The following is a 20,678-nucleotide window of genomic DNA, read 5'->3' on the forward strand; positions in this document are numbered from 1 at the left end:
ATGGCCTCTGTTTTTTTAAGTGCTTTAGCCAACATAGGGGAGGAAATGTGCTGATTTGGCTTCTGCAGCTCCAGGATGAATTTTCAGTGACATTTTTCTTCAGCTTACATGTGTGTATGGACACAGAGTGGCAGAGAGCACAACCAGCTTCTGCAGGCCCTGTTTGAAGTTAGAACTTGAAGTCAGTTGCTCCTGTAGAAAAAACAGAATACCCCAAAATCAAGAACTTCTTGTAAATTCTTTTATCATACTAAACTCTAAGGCTGAATCACATCCTACCCAGCAGCAGACACTGAAGTCATAGCTATGCCCCCCCTCCCCAGGCCCCTGCTGTGATAAGTGCAGAGAGAAAGCCACATCTCCAGAGACCAGTTGATGGCTTAGGCAGGATGAGTCACCCCCTCTTGTCTGAGAAGCAAAGGGTGACACCTCTTTTATCTTTCTGAACAGTCTAACGCCCATAGTTATATGAGTTGAATCTAGGCTTTAAACATTTGTGGCATATAGCTATAAGACACAAGTGCTCACATTAAGCCAGCATGGCATGGCCTCCTTAACACTTTGCATAGCCATTGCTATGAGGAGAACGTTTCTTTATCCCCAGATGACTCTTTCAACCATCCCCTTACGTGCCGATGTGAAGAGGACTGACAGTTTCTCCAAAGTGAGAGTATTTTCAAATGTCAAGAAGCTTTATTTTCTAATGTGTTAAACCATATAAAATCCCCAGCTAATATAACTCATAAATGAAATGAGACTAATTAGTAGGAAAGTAATGAGAGAGCATTTACAGAGGTCACATCCTGAGGTCCAGTCACAGCTATGGAAAATGTGGGAGAGGGGTAAAAACTGCAATCTACTTTGTTCCTGTAGCACTGGCATTCATAGTTGTTAATTAACCCCAGCAAGGGCAACTTTAGAATGGCAAAATAAGGAGAAAAATGTTAAGGGACTATGAACTTTGTCTTTCCTTTCCCTCCCCTTTCTCTCCTGACAGTGTCCCTGGGCAGGCACAAACTCCTTACTGCTGAGCCAACCTGCCCTTGCATCCATAGCAGGGCTATGGCTCAATCCTTCTTTCTCTTTGTTACAGCCACACTCTAGGAAACTCTGGTTCAAGTGTTTTTTCCAGGAAAAACTTAAGAGCTCCTAGGACACCACAAAGCTCTTTTGGCACAGGTCATCAAAGCTACGTAGCTGCCCAACTCTTTTTTTAAATGAGATTCTGTTATCCATCTGAAAAGGCAGGAAGAAGCACTTTGTGACTTTTGGAATTGGGAGGGTATGTCTGTTATGTGTTTTTGAGCACTTGCATACAAAGGTATGGAGAGTTGTGTGAGGACTTGAAACAGACTGTGGAATTGGAATACCATCTGTGACAGAATGTACAACAGCAGAAGTGGAAGCTGTTGTACTGACTGCACAGTAAAGGATCCAAATGGCAAATTTATGTTCAGGGTTACTTAAGCTTGAATAGAAGTATAAGGTCTCTTTCTTAGCTCATCTGAGTCAGTAGGGTCCTTCCCTTGACTTTAATGAGCATCTATGTTGAGCTGAAATTCGAATCTTGAAATGAAACCTTGGCATCCAGGTAACTGAGATTTTAAAAGCATGAATTTGCAGTTTGTCAAAACACCAAGGAGATACTGCTGATGAAACAGCACCTATGCTATGTACTAAATCATAATGTACTTAGTGAAACACAGATGTCTCTAGAAGGAAAATGCCTATTGAAAACCAGACCCATGTCAAACTAGGGTCATCCATTTGCACAGGTTTATTAACAGTCACCTACACCTGAACAGCGACAGGCTCTCTCAGAACAAGGCAGGACTCAAAATGTTTGGAGCAAGTGCAACTGAAGGAGCGTGCAGTCAAATCAGCCCTCACTGGAAAAGCAGCATCTGTGTCTATAGAATAATTGAAGGAGCTGGATGGAAAGGAAACAAAATGATGAGAGGAGGAGATGCCACGGCTGAATTGAAACTGATGAGAAGTCACATAAGAAAAAAAATAAAGAATAGCACTGATGTCAGGTGTCACAAAAACAAAACAAAGAAGAAATTACGAACAAGCAGGTGCCATGAGAAAACAGGTATGTTGCAAGAAACACAATTTAATCACTGTGCCAATCTTAAGTTTACCAAGTAAATTGTGGAGAAAAATCACCAATAGGGTAACAGAGAACACTTTCTTCTTTGTTTCCTCTCAAAATTTAATAGTTTAAATTTATTTCCTCTCTACTTTAATGGATGTGTGCTCTTCATCTTTTTATTTTTAGTCCAGTCTTCTTGAATGTGTGCATTAATTGCACCTCAGCTACCTCTGAATTTTTCACTAGCCTAATTACTCTTAGAGTTTTGCTCATGTTTAGGCTGAACTTTTTCTTTCTTTGCTTATGGCCATTACCTCTTTTTCTGTTTTCTTCTGAGACTTGGTGTAATTTCCTTCCTTCATTTACATTGTTACCTTGAAGATATTTACAGGGAATGTTCATTTTCTTCCTGAGGTTTCTCTTTTCCCCTGTGTCGATCCTTTCATTTCCTTTCTTTTTCCTTCTCTCTCCCTAATTTGTATGCTCTCCACCTCTTCTTACCAGTACAGCTAACATTTTGACTAATTTTTCAAGTGATTTTTTTTCCTCATGTATTTAAGATTAATAGCTAAGTAGCAGAACTGACCTTAAAAATCTGTGAGGGACATTTCTATAAAATATACTGGATAGCACCTCTTTTTCACACTGCTTTGTGCTTTTAATGTCCGTCAGCAGCAAGCTAGTATTGTTAAGCCACATTGCTACACACACATACACATTTAAATATCTTTAGCCTTCATTTCTTGCAAATAGGACTTTATATTCCCATTTCTTTAATAGCTCACTGGTGCATATCTTATATTAAAACTGCCCAGACCTGCACAGGCTCTGCATAACTCGTGTACATACGTGAGACTGGTGCACGCATTTGAACAAGCAGAGTCTGTGCTCAGCTAGGACAGACTGGAATGGCATTCAGTGGGCAAGTCCTCCTTCAGATGGTTCCAGCCTCTGGGATGCCAGTCCAGATTTACAGGTTTACATACTTACAGTATGTAAGTGTATATAAGACCTGCATGCAGACACCTAACAGGATTTTCAGAAGTGGCTAGGCAGGCTGAGCTCCTAATTTCCTGATTTTACTGGTTTACACCTGAATTCCTTCAGATATTTGCTACCTATAGCTTGCTGGGGTGGAGAGTGCCATTTTCTCCATGCAGTACTGAGCCCTGCTGTGACCAGTTCCCCAGCAGCACCAACATGACAGTGCCCTAGCAGCAGCAGAACAGAAGCAGAGCAGTGCTCAGGGTACGGGGTGCAGCGGGAATTAGCATGAAGTAGAAGGAGCCAAGTAAAAACACACCACAGAACTGGTTCATCTGATGTTGAGGGGGTGAAGAAATGAGGATCAGAAATATCTTAGCACTTCAAGATGAGGCACTGTCTTTCTGTTCACTGCAAACAGACTGATTAAAAATACCACAAATAAAGAAAGGTGTTGGATGTACAGAAAGTGTTAAGAATGTATTTTTTCCTTGAAATCTTTGACCTTGCATTTGTTTATAAAAATTATCTAATAGATGGAGAGATGCAACCTGAGAATGTGTCTGTGCAGGTAATATGGTGCCAAGAAATGGGAATCTCGAGTCTGTCAGAAAAAGAAATGTGTTTAACAAGGCACAAGCTCAAGAAGATACAGTTCCTTTGCCCTGAACCCCCTGCTGTCACTGGCTGCTGTCAACTGGAGGGTTTGATTTCAGTGTTGTGAGAAACCTTAGGCAATCTCACACAGTGCAAGTGAGAAAATGACAGCCCTGTGATGATGCAGCCAGTTTTCCTGATCAGCGTGATTGTATGAGAGTGCTGTACTTAGTTATATTGATTTGTCTCTGAGAGCTCTTTCTGCCACATAAATCTCATCGAAAATCTTTAAAGATCTTGCCCCAGAAGGCCACTATGTTATTTTTCTCTGTAAAAAAGAAGCAGAGCCAGGAATTCATTGCTCAAAATTTTAACTAGAACGGTCCATTTATGAGAAAGGTGTGAATTCATCTGTTTTACATTTTGAAACATCTAAAAACAGCTCTGCACTTTACGATTAACCTTTACTTCTAAGCGATACTACAAAAAACTGTATTTATCTCCTCTCCCTTTCTTTCTTGGATCAAGAGGTTTGAATAAAGAAAATCACCTTTCTTTTCATTGGGGAATTGGAAGGAGCATTGTGTTTATTGTAGCTCAAGCCCTAAATACAGTAGGCACCATATTAGAAAGATACTATTTGTGCCACTTCAGTTAAAAATACTGATAGTGCTTCCCTTATGGAACTTTTCTTTAGAGTGACTAAAATTATTTTTAAACTAAATAACCACTTTAAATTAAAGATCAAGTCTTTCAACTCAGACCTAAGGAAACTCAAAATACAAATTCACATTAGGTCTCAGCAGAATTATCAACATGTCTGAGACATAAAATGTGTTTTTATGCCTGGAAGACTCATTTATTCTAGCATATATAGAAGTGAATATGAGAAAACACAAGAAGTTTGACCTTTTTTTAACTTGACAAAACCACGTTTTTTAAAAGAAGTCACTCCTGAGTTTGAATTATCTGTAACACAGAAAGAACCTGAACACCTACATGTGTGTGAGTTTTAGGCTGTTCAGGTACAGAATAGATTGCATGAAAGGGCTATGTTTCAGTAACACTAAATATTTGGTAAAGTCAACATTTTTTCCTCTTTGATAACATAGTAAATTATTCCTTGGCTTGCTCTGTTGTTCTGCACAGATGCAGCGATCTGTGCACTTACTGTAATAGGAGACCGAGGACTTAAATTCCTTCTTCTCTTTTCTTCTAAATAAACTAACTCCAAGACCTTTTACAACCAGGATGTGCCAAAGTGTCATTTATTCATTTAAACTGTACAGCCTAGTGCAACTTAAATATAATTACTCTACATCAGAACAAGGCTAACTTCATAAAGCCATGACACGGCAAGCAACATCTGATTAGACAAGCATCCTCCTACAAGTGCAGAACCATTGGCAGCAAAGGAGGGTACTGCATTAATCCAGGACAATAATAGCAATTAATTCTGTAATTACAAACTTGCTCCATTGGAGGGGACAGATACAGTGCTCATTTCATTGAAATTAGCTTCATACAAAAGTACTGGTGTACCCCTCTGCAATAAATGACAAAATTATGTTCTGCTTAATTTCCTATTATGTGCTAGGGCATATTCACGTTTGTGAGTTCTCTCCAAACCTTCTTGCTCTAGGTATTCTTATTTTGACTTTATAGTAAATGATTTGAAGCTGCCACCGCAAACAGATGAGAAGTCTGAAGCAGTAAAGCAGCAGGGTTTCTGAGGACTGAAACCAGCAGTGCCTAACAGTACATTTGTTATAAGTCTACATTCAGTCACAACTTTCATACCTGAAGCATATCAGCATATCTTCAGCCGTGTGGAAGTGTTTTTTAAAGTGACAGTTCAGACTGATTAGAGTTTGAATCCGTGTTCCAGACTTGAAGAAAACAGTGCATGAATCTTGCCCAGGTTGATACACATTTCTCACTTTATGCACCAGGACTAGTGCCTTTAGCTTCTCTGAACAGACAAATAATCATCATATGCAAAGAAACTTGAAGTCAGTTTCTGATTTCTAAGCCTTCAGGTTATAGAAGGTAACACCATGTTTTTTGGAGCAGTCTTTAAATCTCTGAACTCCCCTTGATCCCCCCTGCCCCTAATACTAATGGTTCGGGTTTATGGGAGAGATGTAAATATGGACACTAACACTTTATGACAGTCCAAGTTATATTTCTGTCAGGAACAAAGTTTCTCTAACTGCCCCCTTCTTTACACTTCCTTCAGTGGGAACCCTATTTGTACTTAGGTGAGACAAACACAGACTCTTGTCTCCCTCTTCCATGGCTGATAGTAAGGGAATGGAGGGGTAGGAAGAGAACACTAGCTGGTGTCTGTGTCCATAGGAAAATGGTTTTCCTAAAGCTACTTTTTGGTTCTTTCTTTCAGTGCTGGAAGAATGATATTTGTGTCTTTCTTTCCTGAACTAGAAACCCTTTTCACCAAACAAAAATACGTGCCTTATTTGCAAGGAGAATAGAAAGTGTTCTGGTGGCCTCTAACTCACTGCTGTCCCAAAAAGATTGGGCAGTGGGAAGGCAGCCTAGATGGGGAAGTGTTTTCCCTCGAGTAATCAAAATATCTTCGGAGTTTGCATTTTCTCACTTCATCACAAGATTAGCTCCAGAAATGACAGAAGTAACTCGTGCTGACAGTACTAGACTTATAGAAATAGGCTTTTGGAGTCTACCAGTTCCTAAAAGGTACCTAGTGAGTGCCCAGAACTATCTGCATCAATGAAATGTGAATAGTCTAGTCACACTTGCAGGGGTAAATCAGAGCATGGGTAAAGTACCTGTCAGGATTAAAAAAGATAAGGAAAAGTAAGATAAACAAGACTGTGCAACCATTAGCACAAAAGATTTATATATATATGTATATAAAAATAGTTAATGTGTGGTGCAAATGTTTATGAAAGTATGTAGGAGGAGGATAAAAGAAAGGAGATGTAACAACAAGAGCTCAATGAAATTAAAGTTTGCAGTTCAGCTTTGGTCCAGTTGGTCTGGAGGCTGGGGATGCAGGAGGGGAGACCAGAGCTGGCACAAAGCAAGTATTGCCTGCAGGAAAGGCATGACCTTCCAGTGGAGAGGAATTGAGAGCGAGAAAGTAGACAGCTGACAGGGTTCAATGATGTCTCAGCTTACATACAATGAGAGTTTTGTTTTGTTTTTGCAAGGTAAGGGTTAATGAGCAGTAACACGGAATGCTGAATGCTTGGCACAATGTTTTATGTGTCATGACCTTCCTGCCAGAGATCTTTGTTCACACATGTTTATTTAATTTCATAGTTCTCAGGAGAAACATGTACGATCCGAGTCCCTTTCTGTCCTATGCTACACTTTGTGCTGGTCTTCAAAGAGTTAAGCTGCATTGCCTTTCAGGAGTCCCATCTCCCTTCTGCCAGGATCAATGATAAAATTTTGACTGTGAAAGTGAGAGAGCCCATGGGCCAGATGGATATTTGGTAGGAAAACATTTGAAAGGCCCTTTTTGCAATAAAGAGCTACATGAAGTACTTGCTCTAAAGACAAGCACCAATATCTTGTCTCCATGGTATTTGTAATCAATATGATATTACAGGTTGATTAAATACCAAGATATTAGAGCGGTGAATCTCAAAAGTATATTTTGACTTTTATTTGTTTCTAAAAAACAACTGTAGAAATTATTTAGAGAAATGTTGACAATACCAGAAAACAACAAAATCAAAATATCATCATAATCAATATCTCTGAACATGTAATCTTGGCAAGGGGAAAACACTCATCATTGGATCAGTACCTGGAAGATGCTGCAGGTGGGAAAGAATATTACAGCTTCATGGCCTAAATGTTTGGACCATTTGTCCTGTGCAAATAGGTAGTATAAAATGTGGAATAATTTCTACACATAGCTCCTTACACTAGTATCCAGTGTGTGCTTAAAAGGTGGATGCTGCTCCAAAAGGTGATAACATCCCTGGGAAGCCAAATGGAATGGTTTTAATCTGTTATCTTCACAGATGTGTAATAAAGGATAAGTCTGGTGTGCATTTGACACTGGAACAGAAAATGGGCAAGTGAGAGAGTGAAGGCCATGTGAAGAGCCAGGGCTAACCAAGCCATAACTCATAGCAGGAGCAGGTGGCTTGGCCCTCTTGTCTTGGATGACTTTTCTCTTTAGGCTTTTAGTCTTTGGCAGCGGTCATTAAGTCGATGTCTGTTTGAACACGAGTGATGAAGTCTGGGAGCAGTGTGAGAAGGAGGGGTAGAGAGAACCTGTCTCTGTACTCAAACAGCTGAAGAAAGCTAGACCATTGCAATGCTCAGCAGTGGCAAAACAAAGATGCACCTGCCTCTATTTTTTGTCCTGACAGCTACACCTTGGTGTGTGGGAGATGAAAGTACATGAATCAGTGCCAGGCTGAGGAGTCCTCTCTCTGTGAGCTCCCACAGACTTAAGGGAATGCTGCGTTGGAGATCAAGCCAGTCAGACCCACACCCCTACAGCAGCTTACTCACTTTTCACTTACCAGAGCTCTTTTATTCAGTCCTCTTTTCAATGTCTCGTTACTAAAGTTTAGGTTTGTTCTTTGGGGGCGTTTTTCGGTTTATTTTATTAGAGGAGGTTTGAGAGTTTGTTTGTTCTAATAAGCTGGAGCTGTAATTGGGAAATGGGTTAAGCTTGCTTCCAATTAAGATAATTGACATGAAATACCCAATTGCACTCTGAGAGAGAGGGAAATAAGTTCCCCAGCTGAGCTGTAGAAGAGAGCAGCTTTGTCTAACAATGAAGGTAGAAGCAGATGTTTAGAAAAACATGTAAAAGCAATCAGGAGGGGATTTATACATTTGGTTATTAATTAAGATGCATGCATGAGCAGCCAGCCAGCCGAAGTTCTGAGTTAAGAAAGGCAAAATTCCAACAAGGGGTACAAGGAAAACTATATTTAGGGTATTCCTGGGATTTTAGTTTTCTGCTTGATTGGGGGGGGGAAGGGAGAGTTGTTGGCTTGATTTTTTTTGGTTTTGGGTTTTTGTTTGTTTGTTTTCCTTATGTAAAGAAGAAACAGCCCCAAAGGGTTTTAGAATTTTCAGATTAGCATGTCCTCTTGCATACAGTCTTCCATTCTGTTCTTTTGATCATGGTAAGTTTGTTTCTCTTTTGCTTAAATAAAGTAGGGTATGATGATAAGGTCCTATCAGGCCGAGTGTCTCCACAACTAGTAAAAATAAAAATGGTTTTGTGCACTTTCTGGTTTGCCGAGGTAAAAAAAGTGTAATGAGTGTTGGAGCAGTTAGAAATAGTGAGTGACTGAGGACTTCTGATGATGCTCATGTTGCTTCTGTGTGGGGAATAAAGGAAGTGGAATCGGCCCTTCTGACTGGAGGGACAGAGGTACTTGAGGATCTGATGTGGAGATAGACAGCTGCTGAAAAACTGCTAGTTGTAGCAGTTGGTTTTGAGAAAAATGCAGAGTGGGTATTTGCTAATAATGGTCTGTAGTACAATCAGAAAAATGTACTAGTATTGGCAAGAAAGAGGAAAAGCTTCAAAGATTTTGGATAAGAGTATGTTAGGATTTTTTTAAAATTTGTTCCTTATCCAACAAACTCAAATTTCGTTTACAGCGTGGAAAGGAATGTTATACAAAATAAGGTTGGAAGAACCAACACTGAATTCACTTGGCTGCTCATTTAAGTGATCATTCCTGCAATTTTTATGCAAGTATTAAAGCATCTTAAATGTTTGCTCTTTTCTTCGGCTCTCTTGATTGAGCTGTCCTTGAAATTCATAGAATCATAGAATAGCTTGGATTCAAAGGGACTTTAAAGAACATCTAGTTCCAAACCCCTTACCAGAGGCAGGGAGGACACTTTCCACTTGACCAGGTTGTCAGAGCTCCATCCAGCCTGGCCTTGAACATTGCCAGGGATGGAGCATCGCAGCTTCTCTGGGACACCTGCTCCAGTGCCTCACCACCCTCACAGTAAAGAATTTTTTCCTATCATCTAACCTAAACAAACCTACTTTCTTTCAGTTTGAAGCCATTTCCCCTTGTCCTGTTCCCTCCTCCTCTTGTAAAAAATCATTTCCCATCTTTCTTGTCCCTCCAACTCCCTTCAGGTACTGGAAGGTAACAATTAGGTCATGTCTTCTCTGCTCCAGGCTGAACAATCCCAGTTCTCCCAGACTTTCATCCCAGGAGAGGAAGTCCATGCCTCTGGTCATCTTGGTGTCCCCTTCTCTGAATTCACTCCAACAGGCTAATGTCCTTCCTGTGCTGGGGATCCCAGAGCAGGATGCAGCACTCCAGTGGGGTTTCACAAGACTGGAGCAGAGAGGCAGAGTAGGAGGAGACAAATTCAACAAGAACTTAAAAAATGTAAAACGCTGTTGACTTTAATGGCTTGTCTGGCTTGTCTAGCTGACTTACCTCTGTGATGACTTTGGTAGTATTAATGACAGATGAATATCTGCAGGGGTTGTGGATGATGTGTTGCTCGTTGTTGAGAGGTGTAATTTTACATAGATAAACCCGGTAAATTAATGCTGAAAAACCAAATACATTTTCTGGCTGAAAAGCTATCCTTTAGTTGAATTTTCTTTATGACTGAAGTACTCTTTGATATAGTAAGTCAAATAAGACAAGAGATAAGACAGATTCCTCTATCATGTAAATAAAAGTGTTTCTTCTCTCAGCACATGTGGAGGGTTGCAGAGTCTGGACACCCAGGATGTCTTCTGCTGCTACTGCCATTATTTAGAAGATGAAAAGCTCAATCTGATGTTTTGTAGGGCTGCTCTGATGCACAAAGTAACAGAGGTGAGAGATGGGGTCACTGCAGCCTCTCTGTGCTGGCACCTGCGAGTGTGTGTGTGTGTGCCCCTGCTGAAGGGTGAGGGTGGGCAGTAGGTGCATCCCCCTGCTCAGTGCAGTGCTCAGTTTCCCTGGCTTGGTGTGCACATAAGGAGGTAAATAAAAACTGTGTAGACTTTTGTATTTATATCCTTGTGATCTCCTACTGTTTTTAAAAGCTCGGTGTTTTTTGGCTATTCATACAGAGATTTTCTTCTGGAGCTCCACCAAAGATTGCAGGTGGATATTTGGGCTAATTTATCATCTATTACAGAACTTACTCAGTCCTTTCATGAACCCCACATGGGTTTGAGTGCTAAACTGTTTGACTTTGTGGTTTGTTCTAATGCTTTTGATTAAGTACTAGTTTGCTGTGACCTTTCCCACCCTTTTCTTTGTCCTTTTCCTTTAAATATGATGGAATTTCTGGAGATATAGACAGCTCTTTTATTAAGGGAGTATTAAAATGAAGAATTTTCTCTGGAGGTTGTTCTTATGTAAAAAGATACTGCAAATGACATTTGGACTCTCCATAAGTGCAAAGAGACTACATTTTTTTTTCTAATCTCACATGATGAAAGACAAATAACTGAACAGTGCTATTATAAATTATGTGATCTTTATATGCTTAAATAAAGGCATTCTGCATGCTTTACCTTGACAAATCTGCTGCCTTCCTGGCAAACCTTGGCTAGTCAAAATTACGCTTGTGATCATAGACTAATATCCTCCTTGTAGTAAGCATCACTAAATGATGCCTTCTGGAATTACACCACGCTTGGGAGGCCTCAATGATCACAGAATAGTGATCCTCCTGCTTTTATAGCATGGTGCAAGCCAGATACTTAAGAATGGAATTTCAAAGACTGAGTCAATTTAGCCCTTTGTCTTAAAGTGATTGGAGAATCTTTTTAAAGGATTATATTTATGATAGTGTTGTAAATACATACCATAGTTTGAGAAAATTAGAAAAAAAAAACAAGTTAGAAAAAACAATTTATTAAGTAATATCATATAAATAACTTGTTACAAAAATCAATTTGCAAAAAGGCAAATTCACTCTGTCTGTGAGAAATTGTTGTTCAAATTGGTTTCTCATCAAATCCTTAAATTTCATTTCCCCCTGCCCCCCAACCCCAAACAATGAAGCCAGTACAGTGAACAGGAAATATAAGGGAGAGAGTGCACACTTTCCATCTGACAAAAACAAATTGCCCATCCACGCTGCAGAAGAGATAATCATTCCAGCATGGGTCTCTTTGCAATACAGGGAAGTTCTAGGTGTAAACCTCTTGGATGACAAAATTGTCACCCACAAATGTCCCTGCCTGCTGAGCAATGACCAGATCCATCCAATGCTGAGGCTCCCTTGGCACAACCAGGGAATGACATCATGAGAGACTGAGTGGCTGGAGCATGCCAGTGAGTAAATCTTCCCAGGTGGAGGCATCATTTTCAATCTATGCTTGGAAGTATTTTTAATTTAAAAAAAAAAAAAATCAATACCAAAAAGCATTTATTTTAAAGGGTTTAAAAAAAATCACAAATTGCAATAGGAGTTTGCCAGATTGATTTCGCTCAGTAACACAGATAAGATGCACATAGCATTTATTATAAGGCCTTTCTTTTAAGGTTAATTTTTTCAAAGCAATGAAAGAGATCACAGAATTAAAACGGTACAGTGATTCTGAAGAGTTTTTTTTGTGTCAAAATCCAGAACCATTTTGTGTTTGCAGTGTTCCTTCTTTGTTGTGTTCACCTGAATGCTTAATAGTTCTATAAGTTTGTATCTTTAATAAACGCTAAAATAATAGATCATAGAAAACTAAAAGCTTATAGAAAGTGTCTCCAAGTATATTTACATAAATAGTGCAGTCTCATAGGAAAAGTCAGAAGCCCATGGGAATGGAAAGGATTTTTCTATATGCTGGACTTATGCCTTATTTGTCAAATCAACTTTGTGGTAGGAGAAATTTAAACATAGTGGCTCGTTTTAATTTTTTTCTTTCCTTTTCCTTTTTAAATTTATTTTTAAAGAAAGCAGAAGATACATGAAGAAAAAAGGATCCAGTAACTCTACACACAAGACGATAGCTTTGTGGTTTTTAAGTGCCATGGGCCTGCCTTGCGTGTGACTGACTACCTCTCCTCACAACCCCATGCAATTCACCTCCTGTTCTTCTTCCTGAAATGCTCAGCTCTCTGACACTTGTACTTCCTATAACCCCAGCCACAGCTTTTGGATACCTACCACTGAATTTTATGAACTGTTCAGGAAACTGTTTTAGTGGATGACAAATGCAGGTCTGGGCTCAAAAGTGTAATATTGCAAAATGACGGGCAGGATCAAGATTGTTTGTTTCAGCTGGCTTAAATAAAACTGCTGAGGGCAGAGAAAAGGTATTAAAGCGTTGTGATGAAGTTCTGTGTTTTTCTCTCTTTCTGGAGCAACGCATGACTCTGTAGACATTAAATATGCTTTTGTTCCTCTTTAAGTACAGAAACAATCTCTGGGAAAAGAACTCTTTCTAAAGACTGAAGTGAAAGCAAAAAATATTGCGGCTTTGACATTTATTGGACAAGGCTGCTGTTTCACAGGTGTATATGGGTTGGAAAAATCCTGCCTTTCACAGCTTATGACATAGTTCATACTCACTGGAAGTAGCATTGTGACTGTTACTTTGTCAGCTCTCCTTTGGTGAGGAAGCTCAGACTGAAGAGTTAATTGAAATGCGAATAGGCAGGGGATAGCAGCATCCAGTTGGGACAGTGGTCTTCTGAAACACTTCAATACTTCTCATAGCCAAAGGAAACATGGAGAGACCTTCCTAAGAGATGGTGGCAGGTAGAGCTTAGGCAGTGGTGGTTGTAAAGAGTTGCCTACTCAGAACCACTGTCAGAAATTCACCCTGCAGAAGACCACCAAGATAGTTCTGCTGCAGAAATTTAACAAGTGCCTTTCTTTCCAAGAGAGCTACATGGAAATGGCCTGGATTAAAGTTGCTTGGCCTAAAAAAGATTTCTTTCTCCCTATCCATGCAGATCTCCCAGTGGCGTGTCAGTAAATCTGAAAGTGTTAGAAATCCACTCCTGGTTCTGCTCAACATGGTTAATTCTGGTTTTGAAAGTGTACATTGGTAGATACACATTTCAAAAGCCATTTCTCTCTGCTATACTTCTCTGTAACTATTCTGGTTTTTTGTGGTACTGCAGATGTTAATTTTCTTGGTTTTGTGGGATTTTTGTTTGTTTTTGTAAAAAGAGAAATGGAAAACTGTAACTTGTAATGTTACATTACAATGACTGCAACTTCCTAAACTGGATTATTTGAAGATTGCCTCTTCCATTCACATTTAACAGTGAAGAAACACCTGTCCATAGAATGAAGTAAGACCAGAAAAATATATTTGTTTCTTAGGAAAAATTCAGAAAATATTTCTGTTGGTACAGGTGACATGTTTTTCTGCTGTGTGTCTTTTCCAGCACATTTTTAATGGAAACAACTGAAAAATACAGACAATTTGGTTTTCTTATGGTTAGACACAACTCCATCTATGTCAGGTTTGGGAACACATCTCAGTCCTGTGATACTGCTGGTGGAGCCTTGTGCAGAGCTCTCTGCAAGTCTCTGCCTCAGCTCTTGCAAGCGCTTTTCTGCACAGAGAGATGTCCTGAGATGTCCTGGCACAGCTGCACTGGAGGCACGGGCTGCTGTGTCTCCCCACACTGGTGCTGCTGTGGAATAGAATTGGGTTTAACCTGAAGTAGTTCTCCTGCAAACCAAAACACCCCAGCAAACACAAAACAAAAACAACTCCCCTCCAGTTTTCTGGGGTAAAGTGACTCTCTTGGGGGTTGAGGTGAAATAGTTTCTGTATCCCATTTCAAGTGTAGAGATAGTATTGTTCTGCAGTAGCATGGCTGGCATAGACTCCCAGGTCCCTGTTTCATGTTGACTCCACTGAATTCCTTGACATCTTTTAATATGTTTCCTGTTGTTAGGTCAGATGCTTTCCCAAATTAAAAGCCAACTGCATTTTTATCTCTCTACCTGGCTTAGCTGAACTGCCTAATAATGTTTTTCTTCTGAAATAGGTGTGGTTGTAAGAAGAGGCTTAAAACAGCCTTGAAAGCCACTTCATAGCCCATAGTCCAACAACTGGTTATCTACAAATGACAATTGCAGCGCTTTGTGAAAGCATTGTTAAATACTCATTTCTATCATGTAGCACACCACCATGCAACAAAGTGCAAAGAAATACTACTGCAAAGGTTTGTATTCACTGCAATATGGCACTTTCAATATTTAGAATGCAGTACTAATTTTATAAATTGCACTTTGTGGTACTGCCAAGCAAGAAGAAAAGAAAGAATTGAACTCTCCTTGGCTGTATGTGAGATGCTAAATCTGTTCAATTTGCAGGAAAAAAAATAGACCTTAAAACCTAGATGCATAAATAATAATTTGGATGCAAGTTTCCCTCAAATTTTCTTAGAAGAATGCATTTGCTATTCAGGCACCATATTTTTGGTGACATAACATAATTTTATATATATAATATATTTACATAGCAGGCACGAGTAGCCACTCTCTATTATTTACTGTGTCACTCAATGGACAAGATAAAACCAGCTTTGAATTAAAAGGAATAAAACCCCAAGCCAACTCAAAACTTGTGCTTGGACTGCTACTAACAATCACTAAATCAGACAAAATCACTGTACAAACATAGGAAAATAGTTACAAGGAGTTCACTGATCCTCCTGTTTCATTATCCCACCCAAGAAGTGACTAATGCAGGGTGGCCCAGCCCCTTCAGGCCACCAGCGTTCTCTGCAGCCAGGTGCCACCAACTCCTTCTTCCCAGTGAGCTGGAGGTGGCTTGCAGGGCTGAGCAGCTGTGTGGCTTCACAGCCACCCCTGCCCTCCCCTCTGCACACCAGCCAACAGACTCGGGCCTAAGAGGCCTTGAGGCCTAAGGAAGGGAACGGACAGTTCACTGGCTCACTTTGGGCATCCAGCTGGATTCTGAGTTTGGGGCTATTTGCTGGAGGCAACCACAAAGTGAAGAGTGAGAGGGATGTGTTAGGAAGCCACTGGGGAGAGCCCCTGGAGGGATGTGCTGGCCCCATTGACTGTGCGAGGGGAGCAGCCCAAAGTGAGGGACCTGTGGCAGCTGGTGCTGAGCATCTGCTGCTCCTCGGCATATCTGAAATCCAGATGGTCTCTCCCGTCTGCCAGAGCCAGCTTTTGGAGAGATTGCTTCCTAGAAGTTCCAATTTCAAGGCAGCATGAAGAGCTAGGCATTTAGCTTCTTAAATTACTTGAGGGCTCTGAAGAGGACATAGTAAGGCTCTAGCCATGCCATTGCCATTGTGATAGGTGCAACAGCTCAGCCCTCCACTAAGTGATGGAGTTGGGAACCACACTCTGTTGGACTTAAACACTTTGAGAGGCCTCCACCAGGAGGCTGAGGAAAGTCTGAGCTTCTCTGCTCTGAAAGCATCCAATCTATAGTGCTGGGCATCTGCAAGCCATTAGCTGCTGTGCTCTACACCTACAGGAGTACAGTGCTCCTCACTGTGAGCGAGTCTTCACCTGCACAGCAGGGGCCACAGCATGGCTGGTTCATCCTCTTCCCTTTGAGCTGGTCCACAAAACCTAAAATTCTGTCATTGTGGTTGTCAAAGTCTAATTCTTGGGACCCTTATTGCTCTCTTTAACTCACAAGGAGTAATGAATTCCAGGGATTAATTTTTAATTGCTTTTAGTTTTCTGTTTATTAACTTATTTCCTCATCTCTTTTTATTTCTGAAGTAAATTGGAGCTGTTTAATTTTCAAAATGGTTCACTTAAAATTTGGGGGAGGAGGAAAATAGAATCATTCCTGTAATTCTGGTATTAAATACTGTTTCATGAAATAAATGAGAATAGTTACACATGAGGTATTTTAAAAATAGTAATTCTTTCTTTCCTTGGCACAGTGCCATGGGCTGGTTCCCTACTTTGGAACACAGGGTGGTGTTTAACTCCTGGAATTGGATATGCCCCATGGCAGCCCCTTAGGGTTTTCTCCAGAGAGTCTCTCCTAGATGGCTGGATTTGAAGAGCAGCCACTACATGTTTGAAAAACCAACTGAAACACTGAGTGGTGTGCAAGCTATAAAGAAAACTGTTTTGGCCCAAGATTAGGGCAACTTCCCCCACCCCACACCTGGACAAAAATTACTTAGCTTGGCAAAGCAGATAAACACACACAGAGAAACTTGTGGTTAAAATGCTACCTTTTGGTGATGTCTTTAACAACCCTTGCTGAGTGGTTTATTTTAAAAAAATGACTTATAATTATAAACCCCCTCTTCAGGCCACTGGAATGACCATTAATTCTCACTTATTTGTTCATTCAGGGCTTGAGTCTGGAAGAAAGTAAAGGGAAACAACTACCCAAAAGCATGAAAAGTTATTTCCTCTGGCAGAATGCCAGTGTTTTCCATTTCTAAAGCATTTTCCAAATGTCTTAAATAGTTCTTGCAACATCCTGATGAGGTAGGCATTATTTCCCCATTTTACAGATAGCAGAACTGGGCAGAGAGTCAGTCAGGAATCAACCCTGGACATCCAGAGGTCAGGACAAAAAAAAGAACTTTGCTCCTCTGCAGTTGCTCCTTTTGCCCCAGAGGGTGGTAGTCACCTTGAGGTCACTCCTCCCCACCTGCACATGAGAACAGGCAGGAGTAGCTGGATATGAACATCCTAACTCCAATGTCCCCAGGACAGTGGCCATCACTGAACTGATGTGCAGGTGGAGGCTGACTGAGAAAGTGCAAACAAAAGCACAGTTATGATCTGTTCCTTCCACTGAGTCGTGACCTAATCTGGAGCTGGATTTGATCACTTTCCCTGTATCGCAAAGCAAGCCTGGGTTAGAACGGGGAAACCATCTCAGAATTATATGTTGGGGCTACTGACCACACACACGTGCACACACACACATCTCTCCAGCAATGCTAGGTCCAAAGAATATATACAGAGCAGTCAATGAGCTATATATATGTGTGTGTTAGTATGATTCAGTGCAATGGGGCAATGGTGAGTTCTAGAGAAACACTCAGGTTTAAATGACCATTAAGCCTCTCTACCCTCCTCATGAGTAAAATGTGTGTTTGATGTTCTTTTCTCAGCTTACTCTACTTGTATAATAAACCTTCATTCCGTCACCACTACTTTTGACTATAATACATAGGGTAAACTAGGGTACCTCATTACATTGGGATGTGCAATACACAATCGACAGAGCAGTCGTCTGAGCTGAATAGTCCGAATACAAGTAAAAAGCAAGTGAGCTTAAACAGTAATATACTCCAATTTACAATATAAGCAGAACAAGTAAAAATATTGCTCCCCATCTGATCCATTTTTTTCCCTCCACTACTGCTGTGCCTGTAAGATTGGCTTGGTAAACTGGATGCACTCAAAAAATAAGGATTTTGCCTCTTGGAAGCTCATAAAATGATACAAGAGAAAGTTTTCTGATGGCTAACCCACACAGACCGCAGTCATTAGACAATTCAAATGCGTAGAACAGAGAACCCTTTCAAACAGCTGTGGAGAAACAGAAAGAAATAGCCACTTCACATATCCCGATGCTGTTTCTGGGAATGAGGAAGAGAAAAAAAAGAGAGAAAAAAAAAAAAAAAAGACAACATATTACGAGTCTTTGTCACTGTCCATTGAGCCATACATATCTGCCAGCTTTTTAAACCGAGGTCCCCAGTCACTGAGGTAATCGTAGTCCTGATCTCCGTCTGTAGTCACCGACTCCAAGGAGCTGAGGGACTCGGCCACAGAACCATTACCTTCGTACGCGTAGGTTGCTAATGAGTCATACGGGGGTGCTGTTGGATCTGTATCATTTTCCTTTAACCTTTGGTTAATAAAATCTCTGACATCCGTGTTATCTCGTGCTGTTGCAGTCCGCCGCGGCATGAAAAGTGTTTCCGGCACAATGTCTCTGCGTAATTTATTATCATCTATGGCTTCGGGATTCCTCAGCGTGCCGATATCAAACGCCTGGGTGTCTTCCTCTCCACCACCTTCATCATTATAACTGACAATGTTGTCTCTGATGTCTTCTTTGGAAATTATCAAAGGCTCTTTTTTCCGCTGCCGTCTCAGCGCTGCAAACAGCACCACGGTAACTGCAAACAAAAACAACAGCGAAAGGGAAAGAAGGTTAATCCCCAGCTCCATTAAAGCCCAAAAGAAATGCTGCACCTCTGCTTGAGTTTGAAGTTTGAGGGGATGTTTTGAAAAACTGCAAATGTGCACATCAGATTTTCAGGCTGCGCTTGCTCTGTCTGTGAGCTTCTTGGGAGATGAAATGGCATGCATGCACAGAAGAAAGGAAATGTCAAGCTTGCAGGAAGCCAAGCAGAGTGTCTTTTTTGCCAGTAGGATCTTTGTTAACCAGAGCCATATACTAATTTTGTCACCTTGAGAAACTAGTTTCATGAGAGCTAGGAAGGAAGAAATACTTTCTCCAGAATAAGTAACATTAGATGTTATTTATGTTGACCTCCTTGGACATTATGCAACTTCTGCTATGGACAAGGATGCTATCTACTGAGCTTATCAAAGCCAGATTTCAAGAGAAGTAAATCTATCCTTCATTGGGAAAAAAGCTTGGAATATGGAGTGGATTTTCAGACAGCAAAAAGTCTGAGTTTTGTTAATGTCCCTGGAATGTTTTTACAATGTACATCACCTTGAAAAGTACACAAATTAAATAATGGACTGATGAGATATGATAAAGATATTTTTTAATCTGAAAAAAGCAGATTTCTAGAGCATCTTTTATGTCCTTAATTTTAAAGTGTGTGTTCACATACACATATTTTTCATTTATTTGGAGGGAAGGAACTCCTTCCATGACCCTGATGCAAATTTTAGAATTTTTACTCAATAATGATTTTCAGTAGTGATGGAGGACACAGAACGTGGAAAGGGATATGGTCAACACTTTTCCATAGAAGCTAGTTTCATATTTCTTAGCTGGATTCTACTTTAAGATGTAAATGGCTGAATATTGACAAATGAACAGCAGCGAGGAGCAGGGATGTATTTCTGCTGTCAGTGTTGCTTTGGTAGTCTGAGGTCTGCAATGCCCAGCATTTCAGCTCTGCTGTGCAAACTCCAAGGAAGGACACATCGTGCTGTCTTTACAGTTTTTTCATAGCAAAGCAAAGCAGAAATGCCGAAACTCATTGATGTGAGATGATAAGGTGGATCACAATGATGCTTCATGTCAGCTTTGCTTCTAAAATGGCATGTGAGTCAAGCACAGTAACTGTTAAAGAATTTTTTTTCAGTCCTTTCCTCAGTTGTAACCTTTTAAGGTCAACATCAAGGACTAAGGGCATCCCCAACCCCAAAACTTTACTCCACTGAACCTTCTCATTCTTAGTTTCCTCTGACAGACAAATTCTGGTGGGTTTTTTTCTTTTGGTTGGGGGGGGGTGTGGTGTGGCATGGTGTGGTTGTTTTTTGGTTGTTTTTGATTGTTTGTTTTGGTTGGGGTTTTGGGTTTTTTTGTTTGTTTGTTTTTGTTGGTTGGCTTTTTTAATAATGAGTTCCCCTGCAGGATTGCTTACAGCAAAATACTGTCTGTATGTATGCCTGAGCATCTTGTAGATTGACTATCAATATGAGCTGAAAGGAAATGGATGGTGAAGCTGAAGGATTAGGAGGGGTGGTTCAGACTGCACTGGGATCTCAGCCTAATGATGAGGATTTACTTATGGTGTCACAGAAGGGTCCTAGTTTGAGTGATGCGTCTTTGTGCTGCTGTGCAAAAATTAGACAGACACTATTTTCTTCCTCAACAGCAAAAAGCTGTGGCACTGTGTGTGGGACGACTGGTGAAAGATGTGTATGAAAGAAGAGAGATAGCTGGAGAACATTTTGGAGAACTTGAAAAACAATGTCAATTTGGAATGGGCTTCTGGAGCAGTGACTGGTAGAATGGTCTGAGAAAGCATAGATGTTGATGAAAGCATAAATGTTAGATTTTACATCAGAGTTGCTGAAGTATCTCATTACAAAAGTAGTGTTACACAGAACATGCAAGAATGAGACTATGATAAATACA

At 40.4% G+C, this 20,678-nt stretch overlaps 1 protein-coding gene and 1 long non-coding RNA gene across 3 annotated transcripts in view; one reads left to right on the forward strand and one right to left on the reverse strand.

Annotated features, from left to right (window-relative positions):
- Positions 1–1,198: 1,198 nt before the first annotated feature.
- LOC117243916 lies at positions 1,199–13,140 on the forward strand. 2 transcript variants are annotated; one of them, XR_004496002.1, is made up of 3 exons: positions 1,199–2,095; positions 10,374–10,497; positions 12,568–13,140. It is a non-coding gene; the product is annotated as an uncharacterized LOC117243916 (long non-coding RNA). The 2 variants fall into 2 exon arrangements; XR_004496003.1 differs by lacking the exon at positions 1,199–2,095 and adding an exon at positions 8,741–8,817.
- CDH6 (cadherin 6) overlaps positions 11,514–20,678 on the reverse strand; it is a 103,567-nt gene continuing 94,402 nt past the window's right edge. The window contains exon 12 of the mRNA XM_015619650.3: positions 11,514–18,729. Within this exon, the coding sequence (XP_015475136.1) occupies positions 18,239–18,729 (491 nt within the window). The 3' untranslated portion in view covers positions 11,514–18,238. The remainder of the gene's footprint in view (positions 18,730–20,678) is intronic.

This window comes from Parus major, chromosome 2 (genome assembly GCF_001522545.3).
Source record: "Parus major isolate Abel chromosome 2, Parus_major1.1, whole genome shotgun sequence".
Taxonomy (NCBI): Eukaryota; Metazoa; Chordata; class Aves; order Passeriformes; family Paridae; genus Parus; species Parus major.